The 20,124-nt window shown below is 39.6% G+C and overlaps 1 protein-coding gene across 1 annotated transcript; it reads right to left on the minus strand.

Annotated features, from left to right (window-relative positions):
- Positions 1-1,279: 1,279 nt before the first annotated feature.
- On the minus strand, positions 1,280-14,658 carry LOC122885919 (protocadherin-17-like). Its single transcript, XM_044217695.1, has 4 exons — positions 11,020-14,658; positions 9,811-9,869; positions 9,490-9,659; positions 1,280-2,529 (listed from the first exon to the last, which is right to left on the minus strand). The coding sequence occupies exons 1-4, from the start codon at positions 13,486-13,488 to the stop codon at positions 1,952-1,954; spliced, it is 3,276 nt and encodes a 1,091-aa protein (XP_044073630.1). The 5' UTR covers positions 13,489-14,658; the 3' UTR covers positions 1,280-1,951.
- Positions 14,659-20,124: the final 5,466 nt, after the last annotated feature.

Raw genomic sequence — 20,124 nt, forward strand, 5'->3', positions numbered from 1 at the left:
TACAAAAGTCAGTGTCTCCAGATGGAGAAACTAAACTAAACTAAGTAAAAAGAAACAGGAGGCTTTTGTGTGATTGTTTTGCAGATGAAAAACAGAAAACATTTCTACATTTCCAGGATTTCTAAGTTTAGTGATCTATCTCGGTAAACATACATCCATGTTTATACTTAATCGTATATAGACTATGTCAAGCAGATGTAGTGGATATGCTGCGGGTTTTCTAAATAGTATTACTCTGGTCACGGCAGCATTTATGTCCCTGTCTTCTGCTCGAATGAATAAGGAGCAGCCACGTTTAAAAAACAGGTTATGTTTGGAAAGAAATGAGCGAATGGATGGATTGCAGCAGTTTAGGCTGTTCTAATATGTCTGCGGACCGTGGCCTTCTGTCACTACACCTACCCTTTCTGCATTTCACTGAATAGTAAATAATGCGCAATGCATATAAAAAGCACATTTGTGCACACGCTTTTGTAACTCTTTTGTAAAAGGAAGAGACAAATGGAAGGACATTTTGTGCACTCAGTGAAAAGGCTATGAAATTCCAGATATTAAACTCCAATGTCTCCCAATCTTGAAAAGTCTTCAGTGAAGATGCTGTATATATCATTTATTTATTTATTATTACTCAACCTTTAATGCACTATTTGTTCAATCCTTGGCTTCTGCAATGACCCACTTTACTCCACAGGGATCATTCAAATTTAATTTGATCTAATCAAAGAATTAATTGCAAAAAGTATTAGCTTGTAACTACCAGTTCCACATGAATGTTAACTTTTTCATTTTTGTTAGATTCATGTCTCGTCATCTGTCAGACACATTCATAAATAAACCTATAATCACAAGTAGACATTAACTGACAGCAGCTCGGATGACTTTGAATTTGAGAGTGAGAGCACAAAAGCATGAGCAGGGTTTCTATCTCCACCTTATGATACTTGTAATGTAAGCATTGAGCAGAGGAAGTCAACTCATCTTCTGTTGGGTGCACTAATACACAGTGCCTGTTTTTATTGGAGTTTTTAAATATAAATAGCTGTGTAAAATGTTGATTGTGATTTTCCTTTGAAGCTCCCCTAACTAGGATCTAGACTACTGCTAGATAACATGTGCTGGTATACAGTATATAGCTAAAGTTGGCACGTTTGCAGAGCCGCTAGTGCTTTTTGTCATTAACACACATTAAGCACCTTGTAGACATAAAAGAACTTCTCTCACAGAAAAACATGACAGCTTCAGAATTTGTCACCAGTCGAAAATAATTGCCTTCCATGCACACAGTGTATACAAATTTAATAAAATACACAACAAGTACAGTAGCCCACATTCACGTGTAAGCTCAGCTTATTTTCACATAAACTGCAGAGAGGACAACAATAAAATTACAAATACATTCTTAAAAAACTGTTTTTATAGGAACCTCAAATGGTTTTATGAAAAGGGACATTCCCTGTTGCACCACCATTAACAGTTCATAAGACACTTCACTTTTGTATTTAACGTCACTGATATGTATTTCAGTTGCCTGTGATATTCAAAGAGATGTTCCTTATACACTAAATGGAGACAGAAAGCTTCACTGTACAAAAGCAGACAGGACTCAATAGCTTAACAGTAGCAATTTGCTCAACAGCCTCACAAAATTGGAGCTTGAAATGTGTAAAATACAGACATCTAAATTGACAGGTACAGTACACCATGAAAACACTTGAAGTCAGGTAAGTGCTGATTTCCCTCCCCCCCATACCTTCACAGCAGTCAAGGACACATATTTCACCTAAACACAACAAGTCACAAACTCAAAAAACATACAAAGCAGATGGTTTTTGGTTATACAATACGTGTCTGGACACCTCTGTGGGTCAAAATAAATCACCTCTTGGTCATTAATCTGTGATATCATCATCACACACCTGGCAGGAGAGAGCGAGCGGGATCATCTGACCTGTCAGTTACCAGAGTCCCTTGGGTTGAGAGCACAATCTGACCCCCCACACTCCTGGCTGATGACAGAGCTGTGAATGAGACTGCTTGACAGGGACTTAGGCCTGAGCTCGCAGGTCAGGTAGGAGGGCTCCTCCAATTCGGTGTGCAGTGGGGAGCACTGGCCATCTGGAGGGCCATAGGCACTGCTGTCTGAACCCCCCTCCCTCTCTTCTTTGGACTCTTGGTTGGCCAAGTCCAGGGGCGTACTACTCTTGGTGGGACTACTGGATGCAGATGGACTCTCCTGTAGCGGTGGGCTAAGTGCACGCTGCGATTTGAAGTAAGGTTTGACATTGGCCACAAGGATTGTACTGTCCCGCTGTTCCTTTCCAAACGTGCTGAGGGTTTTTCTGCTGCTGCAGCTGATGGTGCCATAAATCTCTGTCTCTACCATGGCATCCATTCCCACAGGGATGAAAAGGTTGGTGCGATTATCGCCGCTGTCTGCTTGGCTTCCTACCCGTAACTTTGGCATCCAGCATCTGTCAGAATGTCCCAGTGCACGACATTCATCGGTGCAGTGGACTGATTTGTCTTGCTCTGCAAAAACAGTTAAACATTTGTTATCGGACCCTACTGGGGTAAGAATAAACAATCTAGACAAAAATGTAGATGACATTTTGAAGGATGAGCAACAATAATAAAACACTCCAACAAAACACAAATTCCAGTACTATTCTTAAAATCCTTCTACTAACTATAGTATCTTTCTTGATATAAGTTATTTAGTATGCATCACTAGAATTTTTCAGAATAAAATACGAACCAGCAGCCTGTTGCAACACCTACGGGAGTTGAAATTTAGCAATGTTGTTTTGATTTACTAAAGTACAGGCTTTTCTATTCTAGAAATCCCTCACAATGCAACCTTAAAATAACAATGTCATACCACATTTTAAAATGTTTTTGTCTTTTGCTAGTCAATGTTGCAAATGAATGATTCAACCGATCCATGAAACCTTTTCCCTCTGCTATTCTCAACAACCTGCGTAGGTGTTTCCTGGAAAATATCATCTGGTACAGAGGAAGTGATGTGTTTTTCATTTACATTTGCAGCTGCATCCGCTTGTGTGGAATAAATAGAAACAACAACTGTGAAATTTGCATGAGCAGTGATATTCACCATTTCTGATCAGGAAGTAGTGAGAAATTATATAGTTAGAATACAGTTAGGGCTCATTATTCTCATTTTTGTATTTTCCAAAAGACTATTTATAGATGGGAGTTTATATGTGTTAATTGTGGATATTCAAACAAATTGGGTGGAAATCAATTCAATATTTAAAATATAAAATCAAGGTGAAATTGGATTTTGGAAATACCATTTGTAGCACAAACACTCATTAGTTTGACCTTTAGTCATTTTTTCTAATTACCTTGAGGGGCTCTGGTGCATTCTCAGCAGCTCATTTGCATTTCCTGCCCATTTTTCATTTCACTTCTTATTAGTGGACGTATATTATGACCTGCCCTTGCCACAAGAGGTGAACGGTGGTCAACAGTTTCCTCTTGCAGCAAGAAACACTACTTTTGCATGTGTGGAAACATAAAAAAGTGAAAATCAATGTAACTGATGTGCTTCTTTTTAAAAAAAAACAGTAGGAGTAGAATTTCAAATTGAGGGGTAGTCGTTTACATCACTTGATGCATGTTGATGCATACATGTTGGTGATTGAAGTGGTCCCCTGATTATTCCATGACTGTAATAGCTGCAGATGCTGAACACCAGAGGACTGCACAACATGTGCGAGTGATGGTGTATTAGTAGCAGTAGTAAAAAGTGGAGCAATGGGTAAGGCAATGTCTTTGTGCCGTAACTCACACACTAACACACTAACACATCTAACCCGGGTAGACATTAAATGAGCACACAGAAAGCTACACATAGAATGAGCCAATTTTCATGGCGCTATGATGTAGAAGGTGTTATTTTCTCTTTAGCCATTACACTACCCTATCTAAATTAGTTTGACAATGATGCATTGAAATGAAGCGAAAAGTCAAACATGTCTTTGTATATTGGTAGTAAATGACAGTTTTCCTTCATTTGTTATACATGAAAACAAAACAGCAATTTGTAAAGGTATAAATTTAATCTTCCTGTTGTTCTGATGACTGATTTAACATTACTCTAATAAATGTGTTTTCTTTGCTGCAATTGCCATGAGGTTGTAATGACATCCTGTACTCTAGATATGCAAACAAATTAAAATAAAGATCACTGAATCGATCAGAATTTGGTTATTTATTTAGGTTTTGTAAATTGTGTTTCCTGTCAAAAATCTCAGACTAAAAGAAATTAATGAGCTGGTAAAACACACAAAGACAAATACACAGACAAAGACAACACACAAAACATCTGCATAGCATCTCCCACTCAGTGTAGGTGTCTCTCCCCACAGGAACCAAATGTTCCTAAATATTATGACAGAAAGTATAAAAAGGTCTCACATCTAGATACAGTCACACATTAGCACTTCACATCTCATAAATCCATCTCCTCCTCCCATGGAAACCAGAAAATCCAACCAAAACATTAAACCTGTTTTTTCATGACAATGTTTCATCCAATCAAAACATGGCTTGAAACTACACTGATCAGCTCTCGTAGCTTTGGTCTATAAATAAGGCTTCTCTGTCTGCTCACATGCCATTCTGTGATATCAAAGACAATGGGCAAGTGACTAACTGTGAATGAGGCACTTGATCTCATTTTTAAGCCTGGCCCTGATGAGGAGGAAAATATCAGCCTGGAACAAGGGGGAAGCTCCACATGACGAGGCTGTTCCAACAGTAGAAGAAGTGGGGAGATCCTCTTGTTCAAAGGCAACAGTACCTTCCTCGCACGCCAGCCTCGACCAGTTCAACCCAAAAAATAAATAAGGAAGATACAGTCTCTGCTCCACAACCTCAAAGAGATGCGAAAACCAGCACCATGCGCCACACATGCAGCACAAGCTCATTTACAAAGTACATGCCACCACTATCACATACTGCTGCTCAACTCCATGAACACTCCCCCCGCAACACACACACACACACCCACACACACACTTGCAGCCATAGAACAAAATGGAACTGTTAATTATTCTATGACTGGACGGAGGTTTTACATGTTACATGGGGCTGTTAATTTTACACCATAATAGTTTTAGATATTGAATAAAGATACATTAAGAATGTTAAAGGAAAAGGAATTTTTCTACATTTTTTGCAAAAAAAATGTCCTTTATGGGCTACAGTAATTTCTTTAGGACATTATGTGTTTTTATGTGCGTAGTAAATAGTTTTAGGTTAATGGGTGTCATTTTGTATCGTGATCTAATTGTAGGTGACATGGTAGCAGTCATTTCTTGTCTGTATATGCAGCCTGCTTTTTGTTCACATGGATGTTTACCAGAGAAAGACTTCTCAGACTTTTCTCTGTCTAAACACACGGCTGGTGCCAGGATTTTTTCTCTCCTGGTTTCTCTCCAAGTGGGAGCTTGACAAATACCTGAAGTGCTAAGAAAATAGTCGATTTTCATGACTTCAGAGTTACTTTATAAGGAAGTTCACAATTTTTCAATAAAAGCAGATATGGCACACAGCACATTCAATATAAATTTAGTTTTTAATTGATTGGTTATTCGTTATTAACTTTTACATATGTCTTTATTTAAAAATAAAAAAAAATGACTAAAATGCTTGAGGGGGCTTAACTGGGCCTGCCTTTCTAAACATTGATATATTTTTGGGGAGACAGCAAATTTCACTGTGTGGAAAACCTCTCCTTTTCCTTTGTATTCTATTTTTTGTTCAACACCTCTGTGCACACTATCCACCCTCTTTGGTTTACATAAAGAATGTTCACAATGGTTTCTCCCTAAATAAAATAAAAGTAGTTGGTTTTGACCAATAACACAAGAGATGCTAATTTGACATAACATTCTAAACCTTGGAACAGCCTTTATTAGTGAAATATGAAATGATATATGAATTGTGCTTATTTATTCAAATAAAAGTGGTAAAATTTCAACGGCATGAGACAGATAAACAATACATTCAGTAATCTTACTAATACTATTGGTGAATTTAAGTAAATTTCAATCAATTTCAAGGATTTGGAAAATAATACTCTTTATTTACAGTTTTTACTTTAGTTTAGATGGTTTTGGAAAATCATATCTGTTTACACATCTTTACTGGATGTTGACAATACTCTTTTATTGCATCTTGATTGGATAATGTGTAAACTTTGTTTATACTCTTTTGTAGTGTGTGACAGTTGTCTTAAGTCTTTTTATGCTGTTTGTATTTATTATTGTAACAATGTTTTTATGCTTCCTTCTTGGTCGAGTATCTCTTGAAAAAGAGATTTTAATCTCAACGAGACTTTTATCTGGTTAAATAAAGGAGATTGAAATTAAATAAATGTGAGAATGTCTCATATGTAGTATAAATGAAGTTGGTTAAAGGGTTTGAAACAAAATTAGATCACAATAAATATCATAATTAGATCTATTGTGCTTTTTAAAACACTCCAAAATTCCAAAACAAATTTTATTTCTGCATAGCGTGATTTTTTTTCTTCTGTCATGTTACATATTATGTGAACTTACATTGTTACACTGTCAGCATAAACCATTCTGGGGCTATCTTTGTCAAGACTAAGATCAAGAGAAAATACGCATTTGAGTTCAAAATGCATTCTACATCAAAAGGGAGAACTAAATGATGGCTTTGATTTGGCAAAACCGCAACACAGATCCTGCATATTATAAGTGCTACACTTTGAAGCGTCTACATCCCAGATTACCGTTCTGTGCCCCGTGCATTTGTGTTTCTCCGTCTTTCTTCTAGCACCATAGAGAAAAGTATTTTTTAGGCACAGATACACAAGGCCAGAACAATAAGCATAAGCAAGGAGAGGCAGGGAGATGCTGAATTCATTTCCATGGTACCTATCACCACTGCAGAGGAGATAGCAGATGATGCTGATGCAAAGGGATGTATGTGCTTAGAAGGTTCGACAAAAACATAGTAAGGTATTTTTGTCATTGTGCTATTCGTCTCGCTGTATAACAAGCAATTTAAGGATCATGTTATTCATGTTTACATGGCATTTAATTTTTAATGCTTACAAGAGATAAAGATTTGTATTCTTTTTTTCCGTCATAATCACACCTTTAGTTTTCCTATAACACAATGTATAAAAATGCTATTAAGTACATATAACAATTTGTAAAAAATGTATGTATCACAGTACTGTTAGTAGCTTTATAACTTATATTATTTTTTTAAAAATGCAGAGGGAAGAGGATGAGGAAGTGAGGGTGCTTTCATCTATTGTGCCTGTCATTGGCTTTCCATTTCCATTTTCCATTCCATCAATGAATACAAATTTGTGAAATAATAGCTCTAAAATTACAGAACTATACAATGACTTTATGTAGTCCACTGCATTAACATAGTCACATAATAGAATCATGACAAAGTGACAAAGTAGCTGTGATCTTATGGGCGACTGTGAATGGCACAATAACATGTTCTCAAAAATAAAGAAACTGCCTGCCCATTATAAATAGAATCAGAGAAAGCCGAGCAACATACCCACTGTGCATCTGGTGTCTGTGAGAGTGAATAAATATTCAGAGTGCATGATAGTGGAAGCTGCACAGGTGCATATATTACCTGTATCAAAGAAGCCAGCAGACTAGAGGGATGGTAAAGGTAAAGACATAAAAGCAATACTACTTAACCCACATGCTTTTGTGTTGGTGCATTTAGAACTAAAATTCTGTGGTGTCTCCATTTTGGATAATAGCGCTATCTTGTCAGAATCTGCAAAACAGTGGCTTTGTTGTTCAATAAATGTACCTGTATGTGTGTGTGTGTGTGTGTGTGTGTGTGTGTGTGTGAGCGACAGACAGAAGGAGTGTGTGGGTTGGAGGGTGATGTTTTTGTGTGACCAGGTCTAAGGCATAGTGCATTATGTAGATCTGCCATCTTGTAGTCAGCAGACAATGACAGCATTTAATGTTTAACTGACCAACCTCAAGAGAGAACACCATTTAATCTAACCATTTTAACTACATTTCTTGCATTAAAACAGGAAAGGCATTAGCAAAACGTATTAATATTAAAAGCAATGCCTCATGCATTTCTCTTATCTAACAAATGCATTCCTGTCAAGCAAGCATCGGCGCTGCACATGTAAATATTCAGTCTCGCATGTACAAAACATCTCTTTCCTTATCTGTCCATTTGATTGGCCTTAGAACTTGGGCTGAATCAGATTCAGAAATGTGCTGCAAAAAATTATGATTGAATTTACACCTCCCACAGAGTCAAGTTTGGTCTGCCATAATTCCTCATAGCATACACACACACACACACTCTCTCTCTCTCTCACACATACACACAAAAGTGAGATAGATAGATAGATAGAGAGAGAGAGAGAGAGAGAGAGAGAGAGAGAGAGAGAGAGAGAGAGAGAGAGAGAGAAAGAGAGAGAGAGAGATTCACACATCCTTCTGGCAGTCGCAAGAGTGTTTCCATCTCTGCCCTCCTGAGCATGCCACAAACAAACAGTTCATAGCAATGTAAATGGTGTGGAAAGTACTGCATAGGGACCTGATGACCAGAGCCATTCTCTTCCAAGGCTCATACAAGGAAATGAGAAACATCACCACTTCACTCAAGTCCCCCATTATCTTTTATCTTACCAGTGAGAGTTGCTTTCATATTTTCAGTTTATATCCACAATAGCTAAATATATCAGTTGCTATCAGGTCAGCTAGGTTGCAACAGATTGACAATCATCTATGATTATACTCCTGGCAGTGCGGATCGTTTCAGATTCGTGAAATAAAATTTAACATTTCTATTTTCAGTTGTAAAGCAAAGCTCCTCTCAAAACTGTGTAACCACGGCAAAACTGATTATAACTGAGAAAATGTTTCTAAGCAAAAGGTGGAAACACTCTGTCATGTTGCACCAGAAATACCTGTCATTTTGCACTGCAAGTGTCTATCATGCTCTCTTGTCTCTGTCGTGTTATTCAAGACATGCATGCAGTGAATCTGTGTTCAAATAATGACGTGATCAAAAGAGACAGAGACTGAGGTACTCTTTGCCATGCATATGAGGTTGTTTGAAGGCAAAATAAGACAGGAGATGTTTGAACATTCTACCTTCAGCCAATGAACTCTTTTATCCTTTTAAACTACCATCTATCTTCCACCCTGGTGCCTTCATGTCATCTTTGCAACACAGCTCAGGCTGTCTGCAATGTAAAGCAGTACAAAGTAACACAAACATCTAATAACAGCGTGGCTTTACCTGTGGATTTCCATGTTAAATATTTGTCTGCGTTGGCTGTACCCAGAGGCTGGTGGACCTCCATTTAAACACCAGCAAGCTGCATGCGTGTTCTCAGGGCATAAAGTATAAACAATGTCTGGTACAAGAGTCAGTTAGGCATCTTCAAGATGTCAGGAAGAGAGTGCATCCACTCACCCTGCTCAAAAGGCTGGCCATTAACTGCTGTTGCTTTCATCTTGAGGGCCTCCCTAGCAGACGTGTCGCAGTGTGAGCCTTTATTAGTATCCTGGTCACTATCAGCCTGGTCACTATCACCATGGCCACTGTCTCGGAGGCTTGCTCGTTCTGCATCCTTAAATGTTGAGCTGCAGCAGAATAGAAAGAAGGATAAAAAAAAACATAACTTGCCATTACCTCTGCGTGAGCGCTCCAATTTGATAGCCATAGTCATATGGCTTGATACAAAGACGAAGAAGCTAAATAACTGGTCAGGAAGCTATTGGATAGAGCTCTTACCTTTGAACAAATGGCTGCCTGCTGCCAGCATAATTGGGTTCTGAGGGGAAATTTTCCGTCTAGAAATGAAAGGAAAATAAAATTTTGCCATGTTAAAATTTCATGCAATTTTCAACAATAGCCTGAGTAACATAAGATTCAGACAGGAAAAGAAATGTTCTTGTCTGGTTGTCAGATTCTTATATCTTTATTAGAGCACCTGAACGATGTCAATAAAAGTCACAGAGCACCTGCCAGTGATGACGGCATGATAAGAGCAAATTTCCATTGTGCCCATATGTGCCTCCTTGGCAAGGGAAAGGAGTAAAGCATTAGCCACTGTCATCAGCATCCTTTTTCCCCTATCTTGAGAATAATGTGTTTGTGTTGATCACACCCACATACCCTAGTGACTGGTGACAGTGCCAGGCCTTGTCATCTGTGTTATCATCTCCAAATGAGACTGTCTGTGAGACTGTCCTAGATATTTACATCGTTTACAACGGATAATTCTGCTGCGCTAAACAGCACTACAAGCCCATGCTGTCAAATTAGCATGTTAGCTGGCTCGTGTATACAACCCTGCCATCTCTACAAGGCAAGGCCGGACCCTATTAATGGCCTTATCGTGCCAACTTTGGATGCGGATGGGTGGATCTGGCCCATATCTGTGGGGAGCGAAAAATGCGATCGTAAGGTTATGCTGTGTGCATCTAGCTGTCTGGTGCACATTGGTTCAGTAATGTGATCGGACAAGCTGCTCAAACACCTGTCCAATCCCACATTTCAGGCAGGGTTTTGTTTTCACTCCATAGCAGTGGATCTGGCAGGGTCACAGCAGCCTTGTTCAAGACTCACAATGTTTGCATGTCTAACTGAGAGGACTTTCTGATTATGCACACCACCTGTACCATTTAGCAAGAGAAGACTTACAATGGAGCAATTTCTAAAATTATTCTGATTCCTCAAATGCAGATAGAAAAAATCTCTCTTGAGTGAAATGCCATTTACAACACATGAATACATTCCTACACTAAGTGGCCATATCATGCAGAGAATATTTCATAGTGTTATAAGAAAAAGTGATAATAATGATGTCTGCTCACAGTGACAGAGTTTCTCTTTTTCAGACGATTACTTTTCTTTTGTCAGATTTGTATGGTAAAGCAGTGGGTGCAGATAAGCGAGAATAAAGGGCAGATAAAGAATACAGTGGAGCATCCTCCTTACCTGTATCACTGACATCCTATTCGCTGGAGTGTCTGCGCTAAGCCCGGCAAAGCTGGAGTGGCAACCTGCTCTGGGGACTGTCAGGCTGTTTGGGGTGGTTTTCAGGTACATGACCTCTGACCTGGGCAGTGTGAGTGGCAGAGGGCTCTGGTAGTCAAAACATATTGGTGAAGTGATGAGAGAAGGGCTGCTCACCACATTCATCCGGCTCGCAGAATCTCTCTCCTCCATCTCACTCTGCACCAGCATGATGTCACTCTTGTTGATCCTTTTCTTTTTGCCTTTCCCCACTGGAGGATTGGAGTACTCAGCCATGCGGCAGTTATAATTCCCAGTCTCCTTATCTTGATGCTTGGACTTGACAGCGATGGCGGTCATGACTGCTAAGAGCATGACAGAGATAATGCAGAGGGTAACTATGAGGGGCAGGGATACATCCCAGTGCTGCTGTTCACCGCTCGCGCTGGAACCCCCTCCTACTGCCGTTTCTGTGTTTGCCTTAATGATCAGCTTAGCCACGGCAGATAAGGGGGGCTTGCCATGGTCAGTTACCTTCACCACCAGCTCAACCACTGGGGCAACCTCTTCCCAAAGAGCATGGGCAGTTCGGACCTCTCCTCCCACCGGATCCATCTCGAACAGGTGGTCGTCATTTCCCTCTGTGATCTCATAGGTCAAATGGCCACTTTCTCCATGGTCATGGTCCACCGCTTTCACTGTAGCCACGATGTATCCAATACCAACGTTTCTAGGCACTGGGATTTCAGCTGTATCATTCAGCAGAAGGGGTAAAATAATAACTGGAAAATTGTCGTTGACGTCAAGGACATTGACCCTGACTATAGAAGTGCTCTCCATGTGAGGGGATCCTCCATCTTTAGCTTGAACTTTGAACTCAAAGGATTTTGTTTGCTCATAATTGAAAGACCGTGAGGCATATATGGCTCCATTGGTGGGATTAACGGACACATAGGTGTACACTGAAACATCTCCTATATGTGACGGCAGAATGGAGTACGACACTGTTCCATTTCGACCTACATCTGGGTCGTGGGCCAGAACGGAGCCCAAATACTCCCCCGGGATGTTGTTCTCAGGCACCTGTAGCACATACACTGTCTTTGTAAAACGTGGTGCATTGTCATTCTCATCCAAGATTTTCACAGTAAACGACTTAGTGTAGTTCAAAGAAGGGATCCCATTGTCTCTCGCCACTATTGTTACATTGTATTCATCTTTCATTTCCCTGTCCAGAGGTCTGTCTGTGAGCAGCGTGTAAAAATTATCATTGTTTTCCTGCAGTCTGAAGGGTACGTTTCCCAGCACCCTGCACTGAAGTTGACCGTTCCGGCCAGAATCTTTATCTGTCACTCTCACCAATGCTATGACAGATTCTGGAGGTGCTGCCTCACTGATGGCTCCCTGCCGGACAGAAACAAAACTTATTATTGGCGAGTTGTCATTTTTGTCAAGCACTTTGACAGTAATTTTACAGTGGCCTGGTATCGGGTTGGGCCCAAGATCCTTAGCCTGGACATCAAACTCTATGATTGGATTCTCTTCATAGTCAATTTCTCCCTGGACCTTGATGACGCCACTATTGGGGTCAATGGAGAACAAATCTTGGATTCTCTCAGATGCATATCCAGTGAAGGAATAGACAACCTGCCCGTTGCTTCCCTCATCTTGGTCAGTGGCATTTAAATCTACAAGTACTTTTCCAGGAGGTGAATTCTCTGGAATCTCAATCACATATGAGGATTTTTCAAACACTGGGCTATTGTCATTGGAATCGGTCACCCTGACGTTGATTTGCATGGAGCCTGATCTCGGATACTCCCCACCGTCAATTGCTGTGAGGAGCAGGGTGTGATGACTCTGATCCTCCCTATCCAGAGGTCTCTGAACCACCAGCTCTGGATATATAGTCCCATCACCCCTCACTTTTAAATCCAAAGAAAATGTATTGTAATCATCTCGTGTGACCTGGTAGGTCTTTATCCCATTTTCCCCAGAATCTGAGTCATGTGCAATAGTAAGAGGGAAGCGTGTCCCAGCAGCTGCGTTTTCTGAAATATCAATATTGACATGATCTGAAGGAAAACTGGGCGAGTTATCATTTATGTCCTGTATATCAATCTTGACCATGCATATTTCCTTGTCGTTGGCAAACACCTCCATAGAGAGCTGGCACTTTGGGTTGCGCCTGCATAACGTTTCCCTGTCAATCCTTTGTTTGGTGAAGATGAGTCCACTCTCCGGGTCAACATCCACCAGATGTGGTGCAGAATTCTCCAGTACTCTGAAGTTAGATTTTTTCCCTCTATCCATGGTCCCATATCCGGCATCTTTTGCTATATTACCTATAACCGTGCCAGGTCCTTGCTCCTCCGGGACAGAATAATTGAGATTTTTCAATGTCAGGGCTTTAACCCACAGCAGAAAGAAAATGGGTACAGAGAGACGCATCCCTTCAACTGGATATGCGGTAGAGGCAGACAGAAAAAAATCCTCGTTGACTTTCAACCTGTTGATTACGGCAAACCTAGCTGACTAAACCCAAACCCGACATGTGGTTGACGCCGATCCCACACTAATTGGTTATTAAATCGATTTGTGAATCGTTATTGCCTTTTGAGTATGGGTATTTTAACCTCTTTCACATGCCGTTCGGCTATGATGAACTCTTTCTGTAAACAAAGATGACCGCCCGACAACACCTAATGCATAAATTATAGATGAAATTCAACATAGTGTAAAGGAAATGCTTTGTTTTTCCTCACGGAGGGACTTAATGAATAATCGATGGCTGTAAAGTATTAATATTCCCTACTGCATCCAAGGTTAAAGCGTTTGAATCTCTGTGGTGAAGGTTAGACCGTAGCTTACAAAAGCGCATTGCCCTCATGCGACATCTACACCTAGGCTACAGCAAATACTGACATGCCCGTTCAAAATGCAGCATTGTCCGATGTTAACCATTCACAATGCATTTACTTTTTCTCCTGTGCGGCACACTGTTGCATATGGGTTCTGCTCGTGTAGCATATACAGCCTGCCCATGCCACAAAGTGGAATAAAAGCAGGATATAGAGCTGTTAATCCCGTCCAACCTTTTGTGTTTCCGTCAGTCAAGAGCATCTATAGCACGGCTGCGACTTTTGCCCGATGACTGTCCTATAATCAGTCCAGTAATCCCATAATCCAGTCCAATTGGACCCAGTGATCTTGCATCCTTCATTCGGACAATGTTCATCTGCACTGTCCCCCTGAACGTTGCCAGAAAAAAAACGCGAAAAAGGGAGCCGGAAGATTTCAGATAATCAAAATTAATCGCTTTTCCTGCGCTCAGTTCTCTCCGCGTCAACTGTTGAAACCTGCTCCCTTCGCAGTGAGATCTGACCGGAATCCTCTCGACGCCTTTATAACAGACTCCAGTGTATTTCTTGGTGCATTTAACATAGTTTCTGATCGTCTTCCAGCAAATGAGTGAACAGTGACAGATCTTGCCTTAGGGGGGTTTCTCCAATAGGTCTGGCAAGATCGCATGAAGAAAGGCTGTTCTAGTGCTACGTGATTCATTTACTGATGTGCGCGCACAGAGCAGCAGCATCAGAGGGAGAACGTGCTGGTGGATGTTGCTCCTAATACATGTGGATGTGAACTAGGGATTATGAATAGATCGATGAAATGTGTTTGGCTGGGATGTAGTAGAAGCAGTAAAGACTTGACAAGTGGTCATTCTATGGGAGAAGTGGATCAGATGGGCACCGTGGTGTGAAAAGAAGTCAAATTAAAGATGACAAAATGTTTAAAGATTAGCTATGTTTCTTCCCCTCAGAGTGGTATGTTCTCAGTACTTATCTCACTTTTGGATATTCATAACTAAAGATTCTTATCAATAATTTAAAACAATAGGCTTGTCTCCTGTAGGTATATATCCTTGTCATCATTAGTTTTGTGAAAAATCCAGACAGCAAAATAAAAGACAGATTGTGGGTGTTTTCAGGATAATCTCTGTAAAGGACATGAGAGAATTACTTATGCCTCTGAAAAAAACAAGGCTTATTTCACAGCTCAAATATCACAGCTGTTGGTATAACCTGCCTTCTGCAGCTATCACACTTGCCTTCAATAGCCTATCCACATCAATCTCATATCTCATATTGAAAAGATGGACTGACATTTAGTTCACTCAGCATTTCAACAATATGACATTTGCATTTTTATTCTCACTTGACCACATCTCAGTGATGCATGGGACTCTGTGGCGATGCAGGTACCCTATGAGAGTAATTCTGAGAGGAAGCTGTGTCAACATTAGGGCAAGATCAGTGTGGCCTGGTTCCTCATTTAATCCCATGTTGCCCAGGATCTAAATCAACCTTGAGTTGTCCCTGAGTTCATTTCATTTGTCTGAAACATGGCTGCTTTCCTCCTCTGGGGAGCATCAACTTTGCCTGGCCAGGGTGCAGCCTGCATAAATTGGCCATTTCTGCAGGTAAGAGATAAGGACAACAAAGGGAAACTAATTATCATTCAGTCTATGTTAAAACCTCAGGAAAGGACTGCTATTGACAATTGTGTCTGCATTGTCACAGTCATACCATTTAATATGATCTGAACTCTGAATGAGAGGGTGGTTCATATCCATAACAAATAAGCCACATCCTAATGTGTGGCTTTGGCTGCCTTGTTTTTGCAGAAGCTGACGACTTTGTCATGGATAACTTTCTCTAATGAGACCACTGCACCTGCCCTGGAATGAACCGCAATCTCTGCTGCTTTGCTGGCAGTAAAAACACACGGATGCATCGGTTGTGTCATGACAAATTGATTTTTACTTGAAAGCACATTATTCTGTTGGTGTAAAATCATACCTGTTGTAATTCCACGGAGGTTGAAATGACAAACAGTAGCTATGCTCGTTTAAGGAAACGTGCAATATCTTGGCATCTCTTTCATGTGACTCACTTACCACTCTGCACAAGCATGATTAGAGGTGAGATTAAGTTGTTTATCATTCTGTTTTTGACCTGTTGCTGGTTGCACCACACCTCAAGCAGCACACTGGAATACTGATGGTGGTGAGTGGGAATGATGATCAACACAATTCACTGGATTTTGCCGCAGAGTAAATGCATGACAGAACAAGTGCTGTTTGGAATTTCTCCATGAGACAATGTGTAAACATGTTAATTTCACACATAAAAGAACATGTGCAGCAAGGGATTTTACCAGTTGAACAGGATTTTAAGAACATTATCTCAATCAGTCACAGAGAAGAAAATAAAATGGTTAAACAACAACAACATAACTTCCCTAGGATTGTCAAAGTAAACACAAATAAAAGTTAATTAATTAAATACTAATCCTACTACTACCACCACCACCACTACTATACTACTATGATAAATAAAGATTTCTATACAGTTTGTTATAGCCCAGTATCATGTGTCTTCTGCCTTGTGATGATGAGCCATCCCTGCATAATCCATGTGTCATGACTCCTCAGAAGAGTACCCAATTTAAAGGGTCAGTTCACACGTGTGTCAAGGTTTTGATCCACCTCTGAAACTTCTGCAGCACAGCCCAATACAATGTCAGTAAATGGAATTTCAGTTTTGCTGCTTAGAGAATTGAAATAAAATATATCTGAAAAACTCATAGCAGCATGTTTTGAGACACAGTTTCCCAGTCACTCTGGATAATCAGAAGAACATACTGTCCACACTTTTCATGGGGAGTATTTCCTCAGTTGAAAGTAGTTTAGATGAAAACTGAGTTAGCAGGATATTGTTACCAGAAAGACGTTTTGCTGTTGCATGTAATTTTCCGATGCTTTGACCATCTAAAACAGAATGGGACATCTTGGAATTGCAGCAGATGAAACTGACACTATCTGCGTGGCTCAATATCACTAGGGGCAAGTGGGAAAATGTTTATTTTGTGAACTGACCGTTTCTGGTATGGGGTGTCCAGTAATATCTTATTTTCATTTAGTCAATGTTTGTGGTGCAAATTGTGTGTTTCTTGAACTAAAGGATAAGCAAGGTGATATATGGAGTTTGTGTCTTTGTTATGCAATCAAAAATAGGGTTGAGAGCCAAAAACACAACTCCATAGATTTTCTGTATTTTTCTTGTCAACTGATCCCACAACAGCAAAACCAACAATGAAGACATCCTATTAACAATTATGGCATGTATCATCAAAGACTGCTATAGCTTAATCCTCTGAGCCATAGATCTCCATTGATTGACCAAAAACTACTAAAAACTCATGGATGGACCACAATATCAACCCTGTCTCAGAGAAATTACATTTATATAGTACTAAATTGTTTTCGCAGTTACGTTGTGGTGATAATGAAGCGCTACATTTATGAACACCTGTGACACCAGAGACCACGTTCGCCTCCGGAGTCCCATCTGTGGTTGGGTTTAGGCAACAAAAGCACTTTTGTTGGGGAAAGATCGTGGTTTCGGTTAAATGTTAATAAACACTTCGTGTCTCAAGTCACTGCAGACCTTTTCTGTATTAAACCCAACCATGATCTTTCCTTAACCTTAACCAAGACTGCTGTGAGTGCCTAAACACAACCATAAAAAAGTTTAATAATGCTGTGGTCACTATGAGCGGATATAGTATTGCAAGATTGGACATTTTGACAGAAAACAAATTAAATCTGTTGTCAGTGAACATTCTACTGATACGTTCAGCATCAACATTTTTGCAAGATATGTTAATTAACAACATTTCCTCATTATGTTAATAGAAAATGTAATCCCGCCTGGCTTTACATTTCCTTCAAAACATATTTGCTGTTGCCAATTAGTATAAAAGGAATTTCTCAGATACATGGGTTGACACTGTTGCACTGGGTGGCATGTTCCTTCATTAAGATGAACATGGGTGCTGTAGTTTATTTTCAGTCAATCCCAACATCCTGCTGCCATAACTCACCAGTGGTATGTATGTATTAATTTGCTGCTAAAAATAGTCCCCAACAAATGTCCTATTTATTCCTGTTTGAGAAACGTTCGCTAAAAATTACAGTACCCAGCTGTTTTAGGAACTTATTTAGCTGTTTTTTAAATTAAGTTATAAGTTTTATTTTTCACACACTCATGCAATATGTGCAGTGAAATCCAGAGTGGCATACTCTTGAGGGCTGTGCTAAAAAGGCTAATAATAATTAGAATGAATACAAAAAAGAATTATAAAAACAAATATAAGTAGTAAAAAGATAGTATATTATAAATACAGTAGGCCTACATGTAATGGAAGCATTGGAATGCTAAAGTGGACTTACCCTTTAAGTTTATTTCTTATACCGGTGGACTGATGTCTTATTTGTCTTAATGTCGTTTTTAAAATACCTGTACATACATCTAGTAAAATGTTTTAATCATACTCAACTGGCAGAATGTTTTCATTTGTTATATTGCTGGGGAATCACTATGGCTCAGTGGCCTTTGCATCATGTTGTTACCGCATCCCCCCTTGCTTGATACCAGCTGGAGACCTTTGTTGCACATCTATCCCCTTGCTTCCTCCCCTAATTTTGTTGGTGTCTCTACTGTCAACTACAGAATAAATGCAAACATATCAAGAAAAAAAATTGAGAGACTAAATAAAGGTATAGGATAGGATGTATTTTTCATCGCCATTGTCGTCATTGGTTTTCTTTGCACAGTACAACCAGACCTTGGCCTTCCAGTGGCCATTATTCTTGCATTTCTGTACGTTGACACTTGTCATGTGGGTTTTCCACATCCACCTACAGGCAGAGCGTCTGGCCTGACTGTGAATGCAACAAAATGAGCCTCACTTATCTCACACGCCTTGTTATCATGATACATGTCGAATAAATTATTTTTGTTACAGACCAGCTGTGGATTTGAATGTAAATGCAAATCCTTAAGGGTCAATGTGCCAATTCTCCAACAATTCAATTCTGAATCAAAACTCAGGAGTCGAGCCTTGCTCTCCAGAGCGTATGGGTTCAAGAGTTTATGTTTTTGCATTAGATTTTTGGAGAAACTCTCTGGGGCTCCAAGAGCTAAGTCAACCTTCTGCCAAATTCTCAAAACTGAAAGTCTAACTTGAAAGCATTTTGGATTCTTTATAGCCTCCAGTGGAGTTTCGGTTGGTGGTCGGTAAAACAGGTTTAATAATTTCTGAACCTAATCTGCATTTGGGTAGGAAGAAGCTAAGAGTGTGACTGTCTGTTGAGAATGTGCCTTTTTGAAGGGTTTATGTAAATACTTACCTAAAAACTCTCAAATTACCTGCTCATCAATCAGTCTGGAAAACAAGCGCATAATACACTGCTCTGATACAAACACAAAACACATTAGGATTGCAAAACTAGCGGGTACTTTCTGGAACAGAGTTCACATTCATTTCACATCAAACATTTGAGACTGGAATCGTGAATATGGGAAACAAGAAAACAAACACTATAACCTGCAACGCATTAACAGACAATCCTTTGAATTTCTGCACTGACAATAAATGAAAGTCAGACTCTGAACATACAGTGATGTTCAGGGATCAGGGTTACAAGGTTTGAATTGCTTTTAAACAAGCCAAAACGTCAGTAGGTCAAACATGTTAAATGATCATTGTTAGGCTGCAAAGTAAGGCTTCACTTTGTCTTGGTTGCTGGTTTTGTCTATTGTTCACAACATCAATTACAACCTTTGTTATTAAGTAGATCTCTGAGTCAAACTAGTTCACATAATATTAAAATACAATCAATTACAGTCAGAAATTAGTGTCTACCTGGGATGGTCATAATATTGTAACAATGACAAAACACACATGCATTGAAAATATTTCAGCCAATCCATACTATTTACCATTTAATCAAGTATCTGTAATCTGGATTTGTATTACAAATTAGTCACGTAATTGTAAATAGCCTGAGCTGGAAAGACTACAGTATTGCAGTCATCAGGAAGAATCACCCTCCCAGAAATGCATTGATTATTCATCTCAGTAATTACCTCATGTCCTAACTTGTTAGACTTCAGTACTCTACAACCTGTGACAGAAAATAATTAAGTGCATTCACTCAAGTACTTTACTTAAGTACAC

This window comes from Siniperca chuatsi, linkage group LG12 (genome assembly GCF_020085105.1).
Source record: "Siniperca chuatsi isolate FFG_IHB_CAS linkage group LG12, ASM2008510v1, whole genome shotgun sequence".
Classification (NCBI taxonomy): domain Eukaryota; kingdom Metazoa; phylum Chordata; class Actinopteri; order Centrarchiformes; family Sinipercidae; genus Siniperca; species Siniperca chuatsi.